General features: G+C 46.2%; 2 protein-coding genes across 3 annotated transcripts in view; one reads left to right on the top strand and one right to left on the bottom strand.

Moving 5' to 3' along the window:
• Positions 1–22,480, bottom strand: part of Prosalpha6 (Proteasome alpha6 subunit) — a 28,920-nt gene extending 6,440 nt beyond the window's left edge. The window contains exons 1-3 of one of the 2 annotated variants that reach the window (XM_075870813.1): positions 22,446–22,480; positions 3,151–3,265; positions 1,530–1,869 (exon numbers count right to left, since the gene is read on the bottom strand). In XM_075870813.1, the coding sequence (XP_075726928.1) occupies positions 1,530–1,869; positions 3,151–3,265; positions 22,446–22,465 (475 nt within the window). In that variant the 5' untranslated portion in view covers positions 22,466–22,480. Of the gene's footprint in view, positions 1–1,529; positions 1,870–3,150; positions 3,266–4,360; positions 4,493–22,445 lie in introns of those variants that run through there. The other variant, XM_037416067.2, reaches the window with a different exon arrangement.
• LOC119163975 (mitogen-activated protein kinase kinase kinase 9) lies at positions 5,475–15,187 on the top strand. Its single transcript, XM_037416066.2, has 5 exons — positions 5,475–6,667; positions 8,486–8,643; positions 9,763–10,027; positions 12,382–12,504; positions 13,942–15,187. Exons 1-5 carry the CDS (start codon positions 5,722–5,724, stop codon positions 14,694–14,696), a joined length of 2,247 nt encoding a protein of 748 aa, XP_037271963.2. The 5' UTR covers positions 5,475–5,721; the 3' UTR covers positions 14,697–15,187.

Genomic DNA, 22,480 nt, shown 5'->3' with positions numbered 1-22,480 from the left:
CTATGTGCTGACGAGCCCATAAGAGAGCTCTATTAGCGCATCTGGTATACTGGTAGGCAACATGCCACGATTGAAAAACGTTCAGTAGCCCTTCCCCGATTGGTGCAAGATAAGGTTGGCGTGCCTGTCACAGTGCTTCTTTTCCCCTGTGTTTATAAGTAGCGGCTGTACCCAGAATGCAGTTTCCAGGCAGAGTCAATGCGGCAACTTTCATGTTCTTTCCAGTGCTTGTCAGCCTGTAGAAGAGCCCAACGAAAAGAACTTCATGTGATAATGGAATCGCAGTTTAGGAATTCAATTTTATTTTCCTGGAATGTTCAATCTTTGATATCGACCTCACTCGTTGTCCAGATCACTTTTAGTATACCGACACGAAAGATTGCAATGAAACACCTCCAGCGATTGTGCTGTCCCAATTGATTTTTGCAATCAAGGTACAACACAATCATATGCTTCAGCTCAGTTCCCATTATGGAAGCACGGGGATGTGGCCTAGTGTTTGGGCACTCACTTTCGAACCGAGGGAACCTGGTTTCAAACCCTTGCCTCAGAAAGATAATTCATTTTGTTTTACTTTTTTTCTATGGTGCGTGCGCCAATCGGGTTGGTAAGGAGGTATAACCAATTGACACCAGTGTTTGGAAGAGTTGGTAGCTCCCCGTCAAGAAAACTTTTTTTACAATGGTAAGGAGGCTTTCTTGAACATTACCAGCTACACAGGTGAGTCAGTACAGGCATACCTTGAAAAACCTACACACAAAAGGAGAAAGCTGGTGTCTATTAATGCTCAACTGGCTTGAACTCGAAAACAGTTAGTGCCAGACGACAAAGACAGCATGGAGGCATGTACAACAAAATGCACTAACTTTGGAACATGGCATATAATGTACGAGTTTTGTGGAAATGAACTCCTCAAGTTGGTATGTCATGTTGTCTACATCTTCCTGGCATCCTTGTACACTAGCACTAAAAGAAATTTCCTGGTTCCACATATATCGACGTACTTAATAGATGTACAACGACCTGGCAAAGCCAATTATCTAGCTGGATAACTTCAATGTGAAATGACAGTGCGCTTGAAAATTCAGCAGACCATGATAAGCCCAAAATTTCATACAATGCACAATGTGATGTGCCTTGGTTCATTTATAATTTACTCAGCATGTGCAATGTGTCTACATAACCTTTTTAAAGAGTTCTTTCTAGTTTTGTTGCTCCATAATGAAAAAAAGAACAGACGAACACACAAAGGAAGAATGTGGCTGACAAAGTTGAAACATTTTCTTTTCTTAGTTCACTCAAGTGCAGTAAAAGTTCAGAATTCTAATTCGGCCAACCAAATGATTCCAGAAATGTTCTCGTCTGTTTTGCACAGCATTTAAGTGTCAATGTCAGCACCATATCTTTTTTTTTACCTAATGTGCAGCAAAAATTCAGCTCAGAACAGCTGCTCACGAGCCTGCTTTGACATCGAAATGTATTAGCTTCACATTAAGGAGCCTGCTACGCAGACTGTGACAAAAGGATACTATTCCCGAGCAGGGTGACAAGTCGGCTGATGGGCAAGGGCGTGTCATGAGCGTAGCGGTTACTGAGGCACTCTGAGCGCATGAACTTGCTCAGCAGGCGGGCATCGGCCGTCAGGCCCGCGATGGAAACACCAACGTGGTTGTCAATCGGGATTATCTTCTTCTGGTGAGCCGACAGTTCGGAGGAGGCCCTCTTCAGAGCCAGCAGCACGGCGTGAGTGTTGCTCTTGAGGCCTATGGTGGCTGAGCCCTGTTTCACAGCCTCCATGGCGTACTCCACCTGGTGGAGACGGCCTTGGGGGCTCCACACGGTGACATCGTTGTCGTACTGGTTGCGATACTGTGAGAAAGAGGCATGGGTGCAGAAAAGTCATCCTGGGGATTTATTAGCCAAGTACGACTTTAAAGTGTGCTCTTAAGGCGAATAAATTATTCGTAACCTCTTCTCCATTTTAGACCAGCACAGCTCGTCCTTGCCAAACTGTCCCCCAAACCATTTTCTCGTCCACTTGACGGAAAAGCTTTTAGTCTTTCTCAGTATGCTGAAAATTTCTAACAGCTTTTAATCTTGACTATTAGCAAGTAGCCAGCCTTTTTTTTTTTTCAAGAAATACTTAGCAATAGAACTCATTAAGGTAATTTGAGTTCCATGCTTCAAGTTTTTTCAACAGCAAAAAATTACTTCTCAAAACAAAAATATACAATACCTTAGCCGCTTTAGAATACATGGCTACGGGGTCAATGACTGTGGTTTTTGATGCGAGCCTAAACATTAGGTCACTTTTTTTTTTTCTGTCCCTATTACAACGCAGCTGTCATAGTGTGGTATCGAAGCCGCGTCCAGGTGTTTAGCAGCACGACACAGCCACTAAATTAAATGCGGCGGGTGGCGCGGGTGCCACATTCATTAACAGCGCAGTCATAGTGCATTTACTGACAGCAAAGTAAAATATGCACCTGTATCGCCTGGCCCAGGCAGCTCAGGATAAGTGCTGACTCATGCGTGTCTGGCTCATTTGCCATGATTATGTGACCTGTACGTTATCTGAGTAATAAGGTTACATATATTTTATACGGTGACGGCGAATCGCCAGTGTTGACCACGCATAGCGCCAGTGTGCCTGAGAGCGCTCTGAACGTCTGTGCAGCTAGCTTCACACTGACATGTAGTCTTAGAAAACAACAACTAAGTGCGCACGCGATGGTATTGGCACTGTGGCATGAGCGCGAGCCTTGTGTCGAACGCTGGCCAACAGTGACTCCGACGCCCGAGCTACGCCTGGTAACTTGTTCACGTTTCCTGAACTTAAATAAATCGTCTACAGCCACAAGTGGCTGTCAGACGCAGCACACACCGTTTAATGATCCCGTCGATTTTATTAATAAATCACTGGTAGCACGTACGGCTGTGCAGACGCAACACCGACCACCTAAACCACACCACTGCGTCTAATAAAGCCACTTTCCGGCTTTTCATTGCACTCGCTGTCTGTCACGAAGCATGCACGAAGCACTTGTTATAAAAGCATAACTGCAGGCAAACGCTCGTGTCTTGAGCACGCGAAACGGTGAGCGTAATAGCTGATTAATACAAAAGTGCCAGAAAACCGCAGGTTTTTACCATAGCGATAGGAAGCCAGCGACCGTGACTCGCCGGATCGAAGAGCCCCAACAGCAAGCTCGAAAAATCGGCACGATTGTGGACTGGCTTGCGACGACTTGCTGCAAGCCGATAGCTGCAATGGCGATGGGACCAGCAATAAGCAGTGCGGCCAAAATTTAGTTTCGGCCAATGCTGAAGCAGCTAGGTGACAGAGGCATGCAGCATTTGTAATCATAAATTTTCTCGAGAAACGACATGTTTGTAATTAACCGGAGTGTTGACATATCATGCACCACACCAATTCACGACGCGATAAGAAAACATATTGATGACCGTCTGAACCATGAATGGAGAGGAATCCCAGAAATCGGGCTTGATTGGTGGCGTAACGTTGACAAAAGCCTGAATGATGTTTAGTACGACGGCTTTAAAAACACCGCTTCAAGAGCAAGCTTTAACCGCACTTTTCACACATGGCTGCATTTTGCGACGTGCAAGATAACGTATATTAAAAAATAATAATAATAACCTACAACCCAATGTAGGCGCATATAAAAAATAGGCACGTGAAATATAGTGTAGATCCCCTCACACACCACTCTCCCGTATTAGATATAACATAATAAAATCACAAGTGAATTCTCTGCTTCAGATTAAGAGAGAAGTTTGATATTTCAACGGAAAGAATTTCCACGGAACTATTAATAGTAATTTCGTGCATTGGGCACATAAATTGCTCGACCTTGACCTGCGTCAAATGGACAGCTGGCATTCATGAAAATGAACGAAGCTCTGCACATGTTGACTTCCCCCGGCAGTGCACCGCGAATGGCAGTTTGAAGGGCAGCAGTTGCGCTGAAACGTTTCGCAGAACAACATAATAAAAGGTACGCCCGCTGTGCGCGTTAACAAATAACTTTTCTTAAAACTAGATGTAATTCTTTAAGAGAACTTCTAATTGGTTGGGTGGCGTGTTCATTATTTTCACTTACATTAAATTAGATGTAACCCCTCGAGAATTAAATCAGTCATGACTTACGCATCGATGACATGGAAAAAGAGTCTAGCAAGTTTATTTTTTTTTAATCTCGATCACCGTACGACTGTGGATACATCCCCGCATGCAGGGCAAGAGTCATTGAGGAATGCCTCGGGATAAATGGCGTGTGGGAAGGATACGTCCACGCTTCCACACATGCTCTAGGAGTGCAAGGCAATGAACACTAACCCCGACACTACTTCGGCCAGGTGGGAGGCGGCCCTCCGCAGCTCTCCCCTCGGACAAACTCCGGGCCGTCCAGCAGGCCCGCGGAGCGCCTGACAGGCTTGGACTGGCCGCGGTTCCGACGTCGATGTTGGAGTCGCCCGCTGCGCTCTAACGTGCGTCTTGCCAGACAACAATAAAGTTTTAAACCCGCCCACTCACCGTATGACTGGTTACGTCACGTGCTGAGATCAATTGACTTCTGTAGATGCGCATTTTTTTTTTTGTATGTGAAAAAATATTCTTTTAGAACACGAGTTTCTCTGGAGTTGCAATCGTTTACGGAGGACGTGCTTTCAACAAAATAGTACACTCATTACACCACAAGAAAGCATAACACTTCACCCGCCATTAAAGTGATCATTATTACTATAAATACCATGCGACGTGCCAAAAGCAGATGGAGAGGGTGATCTTTAGGCGCTCAACGCAAAAGCGCACGCGCGAAATAAGAAAGGGGCGAATTCCGCCCGTCTAGTGGAGATGGAAAAAAAGAAAAAGAAATCCCTGCCTGCGTTAGCCGTGAGTAGCTCATATATATCAATGCATGTCCCTACACTACGCTTACAATATTCATAACGTGTTTGAAAATCGCGCCTAAATTCACGTGATTGTGCCTCATTTATGCTACAATCCGTAGGCGTTAGAGTGCGTTCAGAGGAGAAGATATGAACTTTTATTAAAAAAAGCATAAAACAAGCACTTTAGTCGGTTGGAATGACGACGAAAAAATTTTTGTAGCTGCAGCTTTGTTCTTCACCCTCAGGCCTAGAGTTTGATACAATTATTGTATGAAACTCTATGCCCTCAGGAAACTCGTTTTCGATTGATTAGATTTTCCCGGTCAACTGCACCACAATTACCGACCTTGAATTGTAACACACTGTTTTATTTTGTTCTTTCTATTCTCCGGCCAGCAAGCTGCTGATAATATTTCAAGTGCATCATTAGCGTCATTTCAAATTTGTTGCAACGCACACGCACGTCCCACTAGTCTTCATTCGCGTCTATGAAAGTGACAAGCGACGGTAGCGCCGCGGCGAGGCACAGCTGGGCTTCTCTCGAAGCTTGGGAAGAATGGCGGCGCATCAGGCTGACGCCAGTGCTCGGATCCTGACAGCGGAGACTTGGCGTCGTTGACGGCTTCTCTTGTGGCCGCGGTGTTCCAGTATGCGCAGCGTGTGCGGCCGGCAAGGGCGGCATCGTGGCAGCGTCGGGGTGCCGTCTGTGCTCACGTGTTCGTGACAGTAACCCTAATGCTATGTAAATAACTGTGCCCCGGGCTGGGACCCCTGGGCGATGCCACCATCGGTGTAGTGGCGCCGATGGCCTCGAAGCGCAATGGCCCCGAGCTGTGGACGGCCGCGTACGACTACGAGGCTTCGGGCGACGACGAGCTGTCGCTGCGCCGGGGCCAGACGGTGGAGGTTTTGTCCAAGGATGCGCGCATCTCGGGAGACGACGGGTGGTGGACGGGCAAGATCGGCGACCGGGTGGGCATCTTCCCCTGTAACTTCGTGCAGGCCCTCGAGCCGCGTCCGCGCGAGATTGCGTTCAGCGAGCTCGAGCTCGAGGAGGTGATCGGCGTGGGCGGCTTCGGCAAGGTGTACCGCGGCCTGTGGCGGGGCCAGGAGGTGGCCGTCAAGGCGGCCCGCCAGGACCCCGACGAGGACGTGGGCGCCGCGGCGCAGAGCGTTCGCCAGGAGGCGCAGCTCTTCTGGCGCCTGGCGCACCCGAACGTGGTCTCCCTGCTGGGCGTGTGCCTCGAGCCGCCCAACCTGTGCCTCGTCATGGAGTACGCCCGCGGCGGACCGCTAAACCGCGTGCTGGCGGGCCGCCGGGTGCCGCCCGAAGTGCTGGTCGACTGGGCCGTGCAGATCGCGCGCGGCATGCACTACCTGCACGTCGAGGCGTCGCTCATTCATCGCGACCTCAAGTCCAGCAACGTGCTGCTCAGCGAGCCGTACACCGAGCGCAGCCGGAAGACCCTCAAGATCACCGACTTCGGTCTTGCCCGCCAGGTGACCGGCACCACGCGCATGTCCACCGCCGGCACCTACGCCTGGATGGCGCCCGAGGTGATCAAGGCGTCCACCTTCTCGCGCGCCAGCGACGTCTGGAGCTACGGCGTGCTGCTGTGGGAGCTGCTGACGGGCGAGACGCCCTACAAAGGCATCGACGCCCTGGCCGTCGCCTACGGCGTGGCCGTCAACAAGCTCACGCTGCCCATCCCGTCCACCTGTCCCGCTCCCTTCTCGCAGCTGATGCAAGGTGCGCCATCTTTTACGAAAGTTCCTCTGTTGATAGCCTGAGGCTTATACCTACGTTCTAAAGCAACAGAAACATAACAGACGGTGGTGGTTAGAGTGAGAAAAAGACGCCCATCCCCCTACAAGGCGCAGCGTCTTGTAGGGTGGAAGGGGAGTAAAGAGTAGCATAGTAGAGGGTAGGAAGAGGAGCATTCAGCAGGTCGCAGTACAGGGATGGGGCAACTGCTGCAACAGCAACCACTAGTGGGCGAAAGTCCAATGGAGCGTCTTGTTGGTAGGGGGCCCCGTCTACCTCAGCAGCAGAGCTCTTAGTTGAGCTGGGTAGTTCTGGGCTGCCCTCTGCAAAGCACACAGCACGCAACGGGTGCTCTGAAGGTAAAAAGAGATAGCGCATAAATTATTACAGTCTTTTTCTGTTCCTGCAGTTCATGCTACAAATGTTCACTCACCCACAAAAGTTTACGGAATGCCTAGCGCCCCGAATTTCTGCTCTGTCAGTGCATGGCACATCTAATCCAGCAGGTAGCTGAGTAGGTAAAATGATACTATAGCTTTTTTTGGAAATTTTGTGTTCCACAAACTTTCAGAGGTGAGGTACCCTGCACATGGCATAGGACACGGTGCCCTAGCAGTCGTGTTGCTGGTGTCGGCTCATATTCAGTTCAAGAGAAAATTCACTTAAATTGATTAGGTAAATGACTCACTTATGGCAATGTACAGTTCTTGGAACAGGAGCTCTGAGGGTGAATTCCATTGACGTGCTATAATGAGAATGTCATGTGTGCAGTTGTGCTGTCAGTTTCATGTGATGAGTTCTTGGAACCTATCTTTGTAAAAGCTTTCGTTTTTCACTTGGATTGTACTGCTCGTCAACTTATATTGTCTGTATGCTTTTATCTATTTGATATGTTATATGTGTGAATGTTAACATTTACTTAACTTGGCAAAGCTTGATTGCACTGGAGCGTGCAGCACATGTCTAGGCACTGGCACCCTCTAGAACAGTTGTTAGAAACATCGCAATCAGAGTGACCGGCAGTATTGTTTCAGGTGTGATTCCAGCAAAGATTACCTTTCGCTTCCTGATGAATATGTTAGCAGTAGACAGCACATTTTTTTTGTGTGAAAGTTCCCAAAATAGCTTATAGTCTTGTTGGTATTGCTGACAATGTGCTGTTCTAAATTAATTGGGAACCAAAAAAAAAAAAGTATTGTGCGGAACTAAACCTTGTCCTTCTGTGAAATGAAACTGCCTCGATGTGGATTCAAGTGCGCACCTCAGGTAGTATGCTCAGATACACAGACAATTTTCGTTCTTTCTCATGACACAAATAAAACTTGAAAATTGCATTTTTGATCTGCAGCTCTCTCCACTAGTCTCCAAACTCTCGTATGTTGCTTCTGGTGCAAATAAATTTATGATTATGGACTCCCCAGCAATATTAAACTTCCAACATTCATGGTGTCTTTAGAGGTTAAACATTAACGTAAATGGTATGTTAATTGCAAAATATTAGTTGTTTGCCAAGAGTTAGAGGCTTTGTATGAATGAAGTAAAAGAATGACCCACATCCATCTAGCTATATTAGATGTCTTCGAGTGTGCTAGAAAAATTATGCTTTTTGTCTATTAAGAACTAACAGTTTATTTGGTCCCTTCTTAGGATGACATAGGTCTGGTTTCACTTTCAGCGCATGATTTTCAACCGACAGATTCAATTTAAACTTTCCTGGTTGCCGACTCGGACAGGACAGCAGCATTTGGTTAGGCGTGCATTCTCAGAGAAACGCTTGGCTGTTGCTTTCTCATCTCTTTGCAGCCTGTTGGAACTCTGACCCCCATGAGCGTCCGTCGTTCTCGGCCATCCTGACCGAGTTGGACAAGATAACACGGTCACCGTTCATGAGCACACCACACGAATCATTCCACACCCTCCAGGAGGACTGGCGCCATGAGATTGCGCATCTCTTCGATGAGGTACGAGACCTGCTCCATTGCTGCTCTTGCCATGTGCACTCACCTGCAGAATCTCTTGAGATATCCGAGCAGCTTGTTTCCACAGAAAAAAAAAATATGTCAAAAGGGAGACTAAAAAAGCCATTATTTTTGTATAACTAAACAGTGTTTTCAACATAATACGAAAACTGCGACTCTTACCCTAAGACACCCGGTAAGTGAGAAAACACCCAAAAAAAGAAAGAAAATGTGAGTGGCATTTATCCACACAGGAAATTTCATTGTGCCACTGTGACCAAGTTATGAAAAGAAAAAATACACTTGAAGGTCTAAGGATCTCACATTGTTGACTGTTTGCATAAAAACTGAAAACTTTACAAAAAATAAAGCTTAAGGTATTGTCTAGATCTATTTGTTTTGTTGTGTAAAATGCTCTTTACATACTTGCATTACATGTGTGTGTCGAACTGTATTCTGAAACAAAAGCCTTTCGCTCCGATTCCTGTTTATGTGCAGTACTCAGGAATTCAAACGTGACATCAAGTATTTTAGCATGCAATGGCTTGAGATAACCACAGTATTGTGATGAATCTGCTCTCTAAACATAATGCTGGCCCTGGTCCACGGCTCGAATCGAAACTACGCCAATATGACTCATGCTGAAGATGGTGTAAGCGGAAGTATGTGCGTTACTTAGCCCTAAATTGTCCTGTTTCATCTGTGAGTACTGTGTGGAAAAAAAAAAATCCAACTGAGCATTGTAATGGGGCAATTGTGTCAGTTTCCTATAAGTACACTAAAGAGAATTGTGGCACTGGCAACTGTGAGGCAATGCATGGCATTTTGGCCACCACGGTAATGATGGGTAGTACACAGATTTGTCTAAACATTGTTCTTTTTGCTCTGTTCGGCTCTGTGTTGCCTGCATCTGCTCTGTTGAAAAATGAAGTTGAGCGAACGTTTGGCAGTTCCACTTCGCTACCTTGACCTTTTCAGGCTCACGAAGTTCACAATGGCCTATACGTTTATTCTGAAAACAGCAATTAACTCTATGGCGGTGTCGTAGCCAATGAAGTTCAAATTGAGTGGCCACTGTTGCTAGTTTGAAACTTCTCCTAATCAGTGGACTGTGCAACATAGGTGCGGTGCCGGGAGAAAGAGCTGCGGTGCAGAGAAGAAGAGCTGCACCGTGCCTTTGTGCAGCAGAAGCTGCAGGAGGCCCTGCTGCTCCAGCGGGAACAGGAGCTGGCCGAGCGAGAGATCAGCCTGCTGGAACGCGAGCTGAACGTCATGATCCTGGCCCAGCAGGAGCACGCACCCCCGACACCCCGCAAACGGGGTGGTCACTTCCGCAAGTCGCGCCTGAAGCTGCTCAAAGCGGGTGCCCACATCAGCATGCCTTCCGGTAAGACCCCCTCCCCCCCAAGCAAGAATAGTAATGACAATTGCGAGAGTCCAGGAAAGTATAATTCTAGCAATTATTGTTTAAATGTGATGACTGGACAATAAAATGGCAGACGCCGAACCTGTGATCTTTGAATAATGCGTCCAAAGCTCTACTGATCGAGCTAGGGTGGCTGTCATCTTCCCAACCACTTTATGGGCATATGTGTGCATTCAAACCTGGAAGTGTTAGCGCCGCTAATATCCACGACAGCAAATGTGGAACACTTTTTCTGCCTGCAGTCATTAATATTGTGCTAAACAGAGAAAAACAAGCCCTTGAAATTTTCCTTCTTTTTTTCAATAATAATTTTTGGGTTTGTGTAAGAAAACCATAATTTAATTTTGAGGGAGCCCCTAGTGCAGGGCTCTGGAAATTTCGATCACTTGGGGTTCTTTCACATGCACCCTTAGCACATGTGTGCTCTTTGCCTCCATTGATATGCACCAGCTGTGGATGGAATTTGATCTCCTGATTATCAAGTCAGCAGTCGTGCATTACTATAACAACCAGACCACTGCAGTGTGGGGGTTGACTAAGATAACAATATAGACTAGATAGAGAATACTTGCAGGTGATGGGACAAGACAGATGCAACAAGTCATAAAGAGTGTCTATTTGTGCTTGGAATATAGCTGGAGCCTACGAGAACTCTACTGTTGTTAACTGCCCGAATTCTCGGTCCCTGTGAACGTCACTGTTGGCCAGACTGACTGGTACAAGAGATACACATGCTAAATAGATATGAGAAGTCAAACAAGCAGTGCTTGTGGAGCCTGACAAAAACCATTCCCTTGTCAGCATGTTGGCTCCCGCTACATTCCTCGTTTAACGACTTATCTCTACAAGCCTCCGTTCATCCTTGAACTTGGACACGGGGCGAACACACAGCACAGAGTTGCCATTAGTTGCATGCACATGTGGGCCAATGTTACTGCCTACTGAAATTAATGAGAACTAACAGTCTGTAGTTCTCATTAATATTGTGTCCAACTAAAATAACAAGCCCTTAAATTTACACTTCTTTCCTGCCTACTAGAATGAATGTTTCGCTACAGAGATAACGCAAAGGAGGTTAACACTTGTGCTGCACTTAAAACAAGAAACAAACAAAGAACCTGCCATAATGAGCAAAAGCATAGCTGGTAATACGTGAGTATGCTGCACTTGACAGTAGCGATTTTGCCATGAGTGGGCAGTTAGCTGGGCAGTTAGCGCACCAGTTTTCCAAAGTAAATGTGGCGTATGTGACGTAGTGGGTCACTGTGCAGCCTCAAATGCGCTGTGTGATTCTCCAAGAAAAATTTACTTGTAAAATGACAGTAAAATGTACACTGTACCGGCAAAATGTTTCTCACATTGACATTTTTCGTGTACATCACTTTCTAAATGCGTTAATGACATGAGCAAGCAAAACCAAAATCAGCTGCCAGCTGCTGTACTACTTGCTGAGCAACATGAATGTGCAGAAATCTCACATTCTGAGCGTTCACTCCAAAGTCAAGAAAAGTCGTTGCCAAGTGTAGCTGTTATATTGCTCTGCTAAACTAGTACAATAGACTCCTTGCAAATGAAACCTGAAGGGACCAGGAAAATGTGTTGCTTTTAAGGGGAGTCTAAGTATGAAACCAAACATATTAGTGACAGTTGTTCCATTTAAGCAGCAATTTCATTTGAGAGAGTTTCGTTTCATAGGAGTTTACTGTACTTCAAAGGAGGAAGCACTGGCTACAGTGGTCATGCTTTTGAGGGGTGTGAAGCGCAAAAACCTTCACGAGCCTAGGTACAGGTGTATCCTGGGTGATCGAAATTGGTCCGGACTTTCTAACTATAACTTGGTTGTTCACACACACAGAGAAAAAGCCAAACTTTGTTTTGACCCTCTGCATACCAGCCAGGAATGAGTGGTAGAGAAGCGAATTCGGCTGGTTGGTATGTATTACTTGCAGATATAACTAGCACAAAAAAAGAAATGACTGAAAAGGTGAAGATGACAGGATTTGGCATTGAGCTTCAACTGACCATTTACTCGCAGAAAAAAGAAAATTCGCAAGCTGCGTAACACTGAAAACATGACTAAAAAATGCCCCCCATAGGCATCACTAATGTTAACTTGTCACATGGCTATGCGACCTACTCGTGCCAAACCTAACCAAACGGTTCCATGCGCAGATTTCTTTCAAGGTATGCACATTTATTTTTGAGAGCCAGTGACGGAGCACTCACACACCCATCACTTGCTTTTCTTACACGAAGAGGCTAGAAAATTTCTTCAGAGATACGAGAAAGGTGTTCTAACCTTGAGCTCCTCGCAGATTTCCGGCACAACATCACCGTGCAGCACACACCAACACACGATTTCCGGTCTCTGAGGACGCCTGCCAGCCCCGAGAGCCCACCTGCTTCACCGAGCTTGCCGCGGTTGAGGGCCTACGCATGTAAGTACGTCCCTGTGCTGGCGTGTGGGACTTTCTTTCTTTTATTCGCTTCCAGCTCATGGGCCTTTTTTTTATTTTGCTGGCTACATCAGCTTCATTACTGGAAGTGCATTAACACATCCCTTACATAATGTCAATGCCTCCTAGAAAAAGAACCATGCCTGGTGCGTGAGCCGCAAAAGTGCTGCCCAACCCTTTCCGTTATCGTGCTTTCCACTCAGTACAGTCGCTAGAGTCCCTCACGGCTACTTCCTGCAATGTAGCAGTGCCGCCAGAAACTCGAGCGTATGACATGATGCGTATCGGCGAAAAGGATGCCAGTGTTGTTGAAACCATTGGAGGACTTGACCAAACTATATGGCAACAAAATGCATCTTGAACGCGCTAGTGCCACAATGTCCTAAACGAGCTGAAAACAATGCTTGTGCAAAATACAGGCATCGATAAACACGAGCGCATATGCTACGACTCCCGTTCTTGAGGAGGCTTCTTATTTTTTTGCCTTGACTTCATTGACTTCATGCATTCTTAAAAATCGTGATGTGTCATTGAGCCTTGTGTTATTGCATTACAATGCAGTTTAGCTGCGTGCCCAAATTCTCTTCGAGCCTCGGGGAGCAGTTGCGTGCTTGACTTTCCTCGAGATACCTTCAGACAGCAGTTCTCATGACCAATGTCTAAAGGCGATTTCGAGAAATGCCTGGGTGCCAACAAGTAACCCTGTAGTGTGCAGTTCGGAGTCACTGACAGGAATGCTGCCCCCCCCCCCCCCCCCCCAAGGCTGCTTGAAATGAAACCTGTCGCAAAAAGTTCTTACGCTCTAGCAGAACTGTCTGAAAAAATTACACTGGAGTTTCTTAGACTGGTGCTCCTTCGGAGCACGCCACAAACGCCCTCACACACAGTAGCCAGCTGTGCCGCTCCACCAACACAATGTTGCCGACACTGTTGCTTCGCCGGAGCCTGAGGTGCAGTTGCTATCACCACCACATGGCACCCAGCTAGCGACGTACCAGGGATTGTTTTTTTTTTCTTGTTTTCTAGGAGGCGAAAATATATAACATCAGGTGTACAGTCGAACTCCCTTATAAGGAGCAAATGGGTATAAAAGACACTAGTGTCCCTACATTGGAATAGGTGTTGATAAAAAAATGTGTACCTGCTTGTAAGAGACACCTCATATTAGAAACTAGAATTGCTGCCCAGTGCGTGTCTCTGATAAGGGGGTCCAACAGGGCGCTGTGTAGCATCTTACAGCGCCCTGAATGCAGAAAAGCTTATTGCATGTGCATTCACTACTCACTATGTGCAGTGAATTGCATGTAGCATTACTTGTACATCTGTTTGAGATGCATTGGTTAAACATTTGGCCTTTATTGTGGGGGTGGCACATTTCGAGCTATAATAGTGTCTTACAGCAAGTGGTCATCGGTGCAGTGCCTCCGGATGGGGGTCTCAAGGGCAAGACGTGGGGGCCCAGTTCTGTGCACCAGAGGGAGCGGCAGAGCCCTCGCGCCCGGAAGCATCTGCTTGTCGACGCCAACAAGCGGTGGTCGCGCTCAGCGCCAAACCTGCCCCGTGGAGACGAAGACGACCAGGCGTCGATGGTGACGCCCCTGCTGGCTGGCACGTCGGCCACCAACGTGTCTTCGACGTCTGCTCCGCGGCGACCCCCGTGCTTGCGGCGTGGCACCGAGTTGCTTCTCTTCAATGCAGCTGCACTACTCGCGGCACCTGGCGCCGGTTTCGACGTGCGCATGGCGCCGCGCACGCATCCGCGACTGGGCACCGCGGGAGGAGCCCCCGAGGACGTCCCGCTGTACCCCGTCTGCGCCGCCGCCAACGAGCAGGCAGCAGCGAGCGCCTCATCGCTGAGCCTGCACAGGCAACAGCTCAGCTTGGATGCGACGCGATGCCCACTGTCGCCTTTCGGGCGGCGGAAGTCTTCGACGGCGTCGAACGACAGCTCGAGCGACCAGGCGTACGCGAGCTCGGCGAGCAGCTCGGGCGCGCCCCTGTCACCGCCCGAGGGCGGTCGCCTGGAGGTGTGGTCGCCGCGACAGAGGCCCCGCCCGCTGCCGACGCCGAGCAGCGAATCACGCGTGCGCTTCACCATAGGTGTCGGGACTGAGCCGGCAACGTGCAGTCGCGCTGCTGGCACTAGCGACCCGGCCGAGCCGCTTTCCCTGTGAACTGTGCATGAAAATAGGACAGCGCAGAATGCCCGGTGGAGACTAATGGGGCCCAACTGATGCTGGACTTCCAGCTGCCGCTAATTCTTTCCATAACAAAGGTCCAATGTGAATTTGGCAGCGCTGCGGCGTTTTCTTTGTTTCTGCTCAAGCTCGGGCTCATTCAGACTAACTGTCCTTCGTGTCTTTGTCTGCGTAACTTTTGTATATACATGATTGATGGGAATGTGAAGGATTGATTGCGCTTAGCATGTAAGAGCCCTTATTTATGAGCAGTGTGTGACAGCAGTGCTGCTTAATCCAGAGCAAGTTCCATTGATGTTCATTTCGATGGGTTCTGCGCTGGCCTATTTTTGTCCCGACTCGCCCAGCAAGCAACTTCCCTGTGAGCTAGTCTGCGGCTGCAAAACATTCCAGGACACTGCCAGGCACGACGAACAAACAAACAAAAAACCCTCACACATTCCACAACCTTTGTTTTGTAACAGAAAGTCCCTTTCTTTGTCGTGCTGCGCCCTGAAGCACTTCCCCGTGAAGAGGGGGAAAAATATTGTGTGACCACCATTTATCATCTTGTGTGTGCAGCAAGCCAACGATGTGACAGACTCGTAATACCAGTGTCGGCAAAGTTGAAGTTCGAGCTACAAGTTCGTGAACCTCTGCTTTCGTCAGTTTATTCCAGTGAACAGTCAGTCACGTGTGTCGAAAAATGCAGTTTTTGTCTTCTGTGGCTGCTTGTGAAAGAAAAAAAAAAATCGTACTGCACACAATTTCGGCTTTGTTTTGTCAAAGAGAAACACAAAAACAGCTGTAGTTGTTGTTTCACTACGAGCAATATATCTTTGCACATGTAAGCAAACAAAACCTTCCAATTGCTCAATGGGTGACTGAAAAGTAAGTGTGTCATGTATAGTTGTCCGCAAGCTTAACTCGAACGCTCCCGAGTGTGACCTAGACTGGTCTGACTGATGCCAGTTCTGTAGCAGTGGGCGCCCTTGCTGAGATAATGCCTCGGTACGCTTAGATGGTCTGTTGGAGTGCCTTGGTAACATCTCGATAACAGAACCCAAAGCTACACGGCGCTAGCATCAAACTGTTTCGGGATACGCTAAGAAGCGTTTGTGTTAAGCTTGCCAACGACTCCACCCTAGTGGCAAAATATGGTGCACCAAAAAAATGTCATAAATCTGGAGCTATCAAGCCACCAAAACTACAAACCTGGAAGTAGCAGCAATTGAACACCAATGGAGCTAATGTAGCTTATGCAGGACTGCATGTGGAGTCTTAAGGCATACTCTTTAAGAGACATGGGGCCATATTCTGTAATGACCTCGGCTTCTGCTAAACAGGGTATGTAAAGTCTTAGATTTCATAGTTCCACCGATGAGAACTATAGGGCTTACAAGTTTGCGGTTGGAACATTTTCCGGAGAGAAAAACTACATTATTTACACGGTAGCTTACACATTTTCACGAATTCAAAAACAAATAGGGGTGCTGACGTATTCGCGATCCTGACAACTCCCAGAGGGCTGCTACACCACTGTAGACTAGCCTGCATTAGAAAATTTTACAATATTGACTTTCCAGAAGAGCACCCAAAAAGTGGGGCCAAATGGTACTTAGCAAAAATTCCATAATAGGCACTACCATACTGTAAAAAATAACGGAAGCAAAAAAAAAGACATTTATGGCATAGTTTGTATGGAACCGGGACATGCTGCAAAAGGCCAATGTATTCCACATGCAAGACATTTATGCTGAGAAAATTTAACCAAAAGATGTTAATTAACCAAAAGATGTTAATTTTTTTTTACGGTTGCACGACATACTTTAAAAGGCTACAAATGCAGCTGCACATTCCAACAGGGGCTTTTAGCTTGTACATATGTTTCTTAACGTTACCAGATAGCGAAGGAATCTGCGCATGCGTAGGCCATTAGGCAACATCAACTACTCTGTAGATAGGCTTTATATTTATGGCCCCATATTGCAAATCTACCTTGATTTGTGGCTACCCACGTTATTCACTTCCAGCCGCCGAGTATAAATAATCCAAAGTGGGAGTGCAGATAGCAATCACCTTGTTTTAGCCGGATTACCAAAGCTAGAGTGACCTAGAATACTGAAGCAATAAACGCAGGAGGCATAAAGCCCCCCTCTCCCGAAAAACTAGATAGGTGGTGCTATCTGGCAGGCCCAAGATGAACCAGGCAAGTACGAACCTGTGATTGCAAAATTGTGGTGTATTTTACTTCTGGTGTAAATGCCTTGCAGTGGCATATTCACGACAGAGTTGCTTTTTCAACGATTTTCTTCTAAAAAACGCTATATTTTAATACAACTCAGGAGAACTTGTCAAGCTGCTGTTTTGCAGCTTTTTAATCCTTGCCCTTGCTTTTTTTTTTCCCTTGTAAAAAGGAAATGCGAAATAAACTTGAACAGCGGCTTTTCGTCATCAAAGGACCCCGCCCCCTTCCACTTCAGCCAATGGTGTTGCGGCTGCTTTGACACGCTGCTTTGCGATTCCTTTCGTAAGTGCAGCACGAAGGTGGGCTGTCGCATGGTCACGATGACACAGTGATGCCATTGGCTATAAGGGGTCCTTTGGCATCAAAAAGCCATAAAAGCCATAGTTTTCTCGAGTTGTATCCAAGTGTAGGCGAAAACAATCATGTCCTTGACTACGGTTGCACAAGTGTCGCAAGATGTCAACGCCATCGTTCGGTGACCTGATATCCAAATCCCTCTGCATATAGTGGGATACTGCACACACTAAGCACCACTCTTGTGATTTGGCCGCAGCGGTGATTCAATGTTATCTAAATTAAATAGTTTAAATGCAGTTGCTATCATTTAATGGTTTGTGTAAACGTAAATGTATGTGTTTACGTGCGTATGCAATTGTTCACGTATGGCGAGCTAAGACTGCTTAAACATGCATTCTGGTGACATGGTAAATGCAATCAAGTATACCAGTAATGTGGTGATGTTAAGTAAATGTACAAGCTGAAAGTCCCCAATACAGAAGGAAGATAAGTGCTCACCTGCCTGTTCATAATTGCATTTCAAAAATAGGATGTGCTGCTACGAGTTTAGCTTGGAAAATATGTTTAAAAATAGCCAGTTTCGCCAATGCACATTTACAACAAAACTCCCTATAAAACACATTACTAGGCACCGAAAATTATTTGTATACAGTAGTTAGCAGTCACTGTGTTAGCCAAACTAGGCCATTTTTCCATTAGAATGCTACTTTTACAGCAAGCTTAGATAGCAGGCAAGTCAGAAAATATGTGGAAAGAATTGGATCGGTGGTGATGCTGCCCTGGAAGTTGTAAACAAGCCAGTCGCAACGTCATTTGCTCATGGCTAGGCGAGAAGAGCTGGAAAACAGAGTAGCCTACCTTTCCACATGGGCTGCTCGCATGCATTCACGCGTACAATACAACTGCTACAAGTGTTAACCGAATCAAGGGATTTATTCCGAAATAGCATAGAGGATTATGATGAATTCCGTAGGGCAGCACTTTAGAATAAGTTGTAACCTTCATGTTTTTTCAATGTCCACTCCAGTCATGGTCCAAATAGTTGTAATGGTTGCCGATTGAAGAGAGTTTCTTCTGCCATATAAATATCCTGAATACAGAGGCTGCTTTGAGCAAGCATGAGGCTCAGTAAATGCTGGCAAGATATCTTATTTTGATATTAAAGATACTATTCATATGGCACGACCATCGACATCAACACTAATGTCACATAACAGCTACAGTGTCCATCCTGGTGACTTAACGAGCCTGTATGGCTAATTGTGATGATGTCAGGTACAGAAACAAACAATAGGGTTGTTTGCACATCACCAAGAACATTCAAATGGAGCGACGCAGGAGGGCGGCCATGGAAACGTCGTGACATCTTGTGCGAGCTTGTGATGTCTAGCTACAGTGGGAACCGAAACTCATAGAGTTTCCTAAGATTAACTAGAAGGATCCCTGGCGCAACCATTGTTCAGCGACCATGGGAATGATGGGCAGTACACGGATTTTTGCCTAGTCTTTGCACTGGCGTGCTTTGGTCCTGCTTGTGGCTTTGTTACTGTGTTTTGATTTTGTTTTTACTTAAAGAACGAACCATCTTGAACCTCATGATGACCGGATTTGAATTGGTGAGCCCTAAATATCTAAGGTGGTGAAGTATAACTCAATCAATCATTTTATTTCATTTTGATTAAGAGGAGTACAAGACTAAAAGCTCAAGAGCTTTACGAGGTCCCGACCTCGTTCACAAGTTCAACTGCTGAACATTTGCCGATTTTTGTTTCATGACAAAACAACTGCAAGCCACGCGAAGCCAGACGAAGCTAGAAGTACTCAGATTAGATAAACTTGTGTACTACCCATAATTCCCATGCTCGCCAAAGAGCCGTGCATTGCAGCTCCCATAGACACTAGCACCAGAGTTCCCTCTAGTGTATTTACAGAAAACTATGCCGAAACTAGCTTTTCAGAACATACTGTCAGTGACTGAGGTGCATTTACACTTGTCAGTACATTTTCTAGGCCCTTTAGGGCACTGGCACAAAAAATGACAACTGAGAATTTTCATTTCAGAACCCCTTAACCTAGTATTCGGCACAAGCAGAAAGCGGGTCTTCACATGGCACGATTGAGGCAGGCCTACACATGACAACAGGCCACGTTTCTGCAGCTGTTTATTCAGAACATGGGCATAAACAACAAGCAGTTAGCATATAAAAAAGATATACTTCTTGCACGTGTTCAGCACTGCTGAAATTCCAAATTGGAATGCTTTGCGTTACAGAGTACAACATTAATAAAGTGAGGAGTATAAAGCAGCAAAAAGGCTCTAAATCAGTGCCATAGTCTAGTCAAGAAGATGCATCGATAAGCATTGACCAACCAGTAGAGATGTTGGGCATTGTAGAGATACTCAAATGAATTAGCAAAGACTGGCAGCTTTCTAGTAGTCAACAGCGCTACACGAATATTTAGCTCATTGGTGCTGCATGAATTGTTATAATGTGACCTCATCATTAATATGAGGTAACTTCAAACCCCAGAAATCCCAAGCGCCACTCTATAAGAAAGAAGACTAGGTCAGATCTCATGTATCCTAGGGCCATTATGCAAATGTGTATCCTCCAAGAATTCATAAAATGTTACTGTACAAAAACTTCAATTACAATAGTAATTAGATGTTAATTGGATTACTTTAATAATCCAACTAATATTTTGGATTATAATACCCTCTGCACTCATTACAAGGTTTGAGCATTGTAAACAAAAGAGCAGTGCATAGGCAACGGTGACCGTATTTGCAAAGAATTAAACAGCTCCCTGGCGAGGTAACGGCTGCATTTAAAAGAGAAACATGCAAGCATGTCTTTTGGGAAAGTGACATTTTCGAGCGAGAGTACAATTTTTGAGAATAGAGGCTAGCCCCCTGCCTTTCCGCGGGCTTTGCTGCCTTTTTCTGCGTTCTGGTGTCCCGACATGACTCCCCTCCTCTGTTGTATGCCGCGTTGGTAAAGCGGGGAATGACGTTTAACCCCTCACACCCAGTAGCGGATGTCAACTAAGGCGCCGTGCGCGGAGTGTCTCTGGATGTCTCGCGCGTGCATCGAGACTAAGGGAGAACCTTACTGGGACGACAAGGGGTAAGCACGCATTTCTTTGGCATCCGTCGGCTCCCTTTGTTTGCGGCTCGTTCGGACCTTGCCAAAGACGCCTTGAGCTCGCAGCGAACGCTTACGTTTTCTCGCTCCTTCTTCGAACGCTAGGCCGAAGAGCGGTGCGGTGTCCTAGTGCGTGGCCAGGCTACGCCGACCCGTATCTCTCTGAAGCCAACGCGAGCGCCTTTGCCATCGCTCGAGCAACCGGGCCTTTGTTCCCGTGTTACCATGAATCACTTTTGCCCACGGAGACGTACTCGCGGCACTCCTATGTAGTACTTCTCGCCCGTGGCGTAGATAAGCCCATTTGCCATCCCGCCGCGCTTTTTGCAACGGGCTCTGTACTGCGTTTTGGTGTTGCCGCAGACAATAAAGTGTTTCGACCTTGAGCAGTACCGTGTTCTTGCCACAGAGACTGTTAACACGTGCCTTGCAGCTTGCCAAGAACAGACCCACACTAGTGGCCGTACTCCTTCGGGATACGTGTACACTACAAATTGCACTATGAAACATGAATTTATTGCAAGATTGTTGATCATGACCCAAGCATAGTATATAAATGTACCATGAAGCCAAATAGAAAATAAAAAGAAACTGGAGTGCAGCTTGTCGTACAAACATGCATAGGTCAGCAAACTCACCCATGAGTTGACTCACTCGGATTCGGATTGCCGCGAGTCTTGAGTACAATTGAGAAAAACTTTAGCGAGTCTGAGCTCAGGTGAAAAAAATTTTGGCAAGTCCGAGTGAGCCTTAAGTGCAAGCTATATTTCGTCAGTGAGTCTAAGTGAGTTCCATATGCTTGTGCTGACCTATGGTAATAACTGCTCAACTTCAGCATTACTATTAGCCGCATGCCAGCTCATGTTTATACACATCTACTCATACATGAACGTACGGCATTCATGCACCATCTCAGCAATATTTTTAACAGGCCTGAGTTACTGGGGGGAGCTGTATTGACCTTCTAATTGCAAACTTCCCTCCATTCCAAGGGAAGGTGGTTCCAATCAGCGGCTGTTTTCGGTAAGAAGGCTGCTGAAAAGAATTTGGTGCGGCAAAACGGAATGGCAACCTTATGCTGATGATCAATGCGCGATGAGTGGTATGACGGTTGTGAAATGAGGTCTCGCTTCATTGATGGATTGTGAAAAAATATCTTATGAAAAAAATGCAGTCGCGCCAGTTTCCTCCGGACAGTTAAATTGGGTAGGTCAAGGTTAGATTTCATTTCTGATATGCTAGCAGTACGGGAATAATTAGAACAAATGAACCGAACTGAGCGGTTCTGAACAAATTCTAACGCGTTAATTAAATTTTGCTGCACGGGATCCCATATAGCGGACGCGTACTCAAGCTTTGGGCGAATTAGTGATCGGTATAATAGAATTTTGAGGGACAGCGGAGCGCGAGAAAAGTTGCGGCGTAAGTATCCTAGCGTTCGGTTAGCGTTATTACAGATGTAGGTAACATGCGTGTGCCAAGATAGATTGTTGGTAATGTAAACGCCGAGGTACTTATATGAAGAGACATGCTGGAGGGGAACGGAAGAGGGAACCACCTTCCCTCTTCCGTTGTATCAATAACAGACCCTTTGTTATTCAAGACTGCAATTTCTCAGCAATGCTTGTAACTATACGCAGTTCCCATTATCTATCTTTGTCTTGTATGTGCTTGAATTCTTATACATTTTTAGTTGACTTATGTTGCCTTCCTGATTTGCGCATCTGATACTTGTTTCTTTATTTTGTCTTTTTTCTTGTGTGTTATATATGTTGTACCCACCCCCGCTGTAATGCCCTACGGGCCCTGAGGGTATTCTAATAAATAAATAAATAAATAAATAAATAAACTCTTTCACAGGCAGTTCTTCGTAAAAATATATTGTGAGTCATCTTTCGACAAAAATCTACTTATTAAATTACAACCACTACGTAAACTTAAGAGATCAAAAGATTCCAAGTAGAGCACAAGTTATGCGAGATAGTGCTGTTAAAGAGCATTGAAACAGTGGTCAGAAAGTTAGTCAAATGTTGATGAGCTCTGAATTCTACTCACTTAGTCTCGGAGCTAGCCATGCGTCTAAGCGAGTC

The sequence above is a fragment of the Rhipicephalus microplus genome, chromosome 8 (assembly GCF_043290135.1).
Source record: "Rhipicephalus microplus isolate Deutch F79 chromosome 8, USDA_Rmic, whole genome shotgun sequence".
Classification (NCBI taxonomy): Eukaryota; Metazoa; Arthropoda; class Arachnida; order Ixodida; family Ixodidae; genus Rhipicephalus; species Rhipicephalus microplus.
Note: the sequence above shows the minus strand (reverse complement) of the source record. Positions and strands in the feature narration are given on the sequence as shown.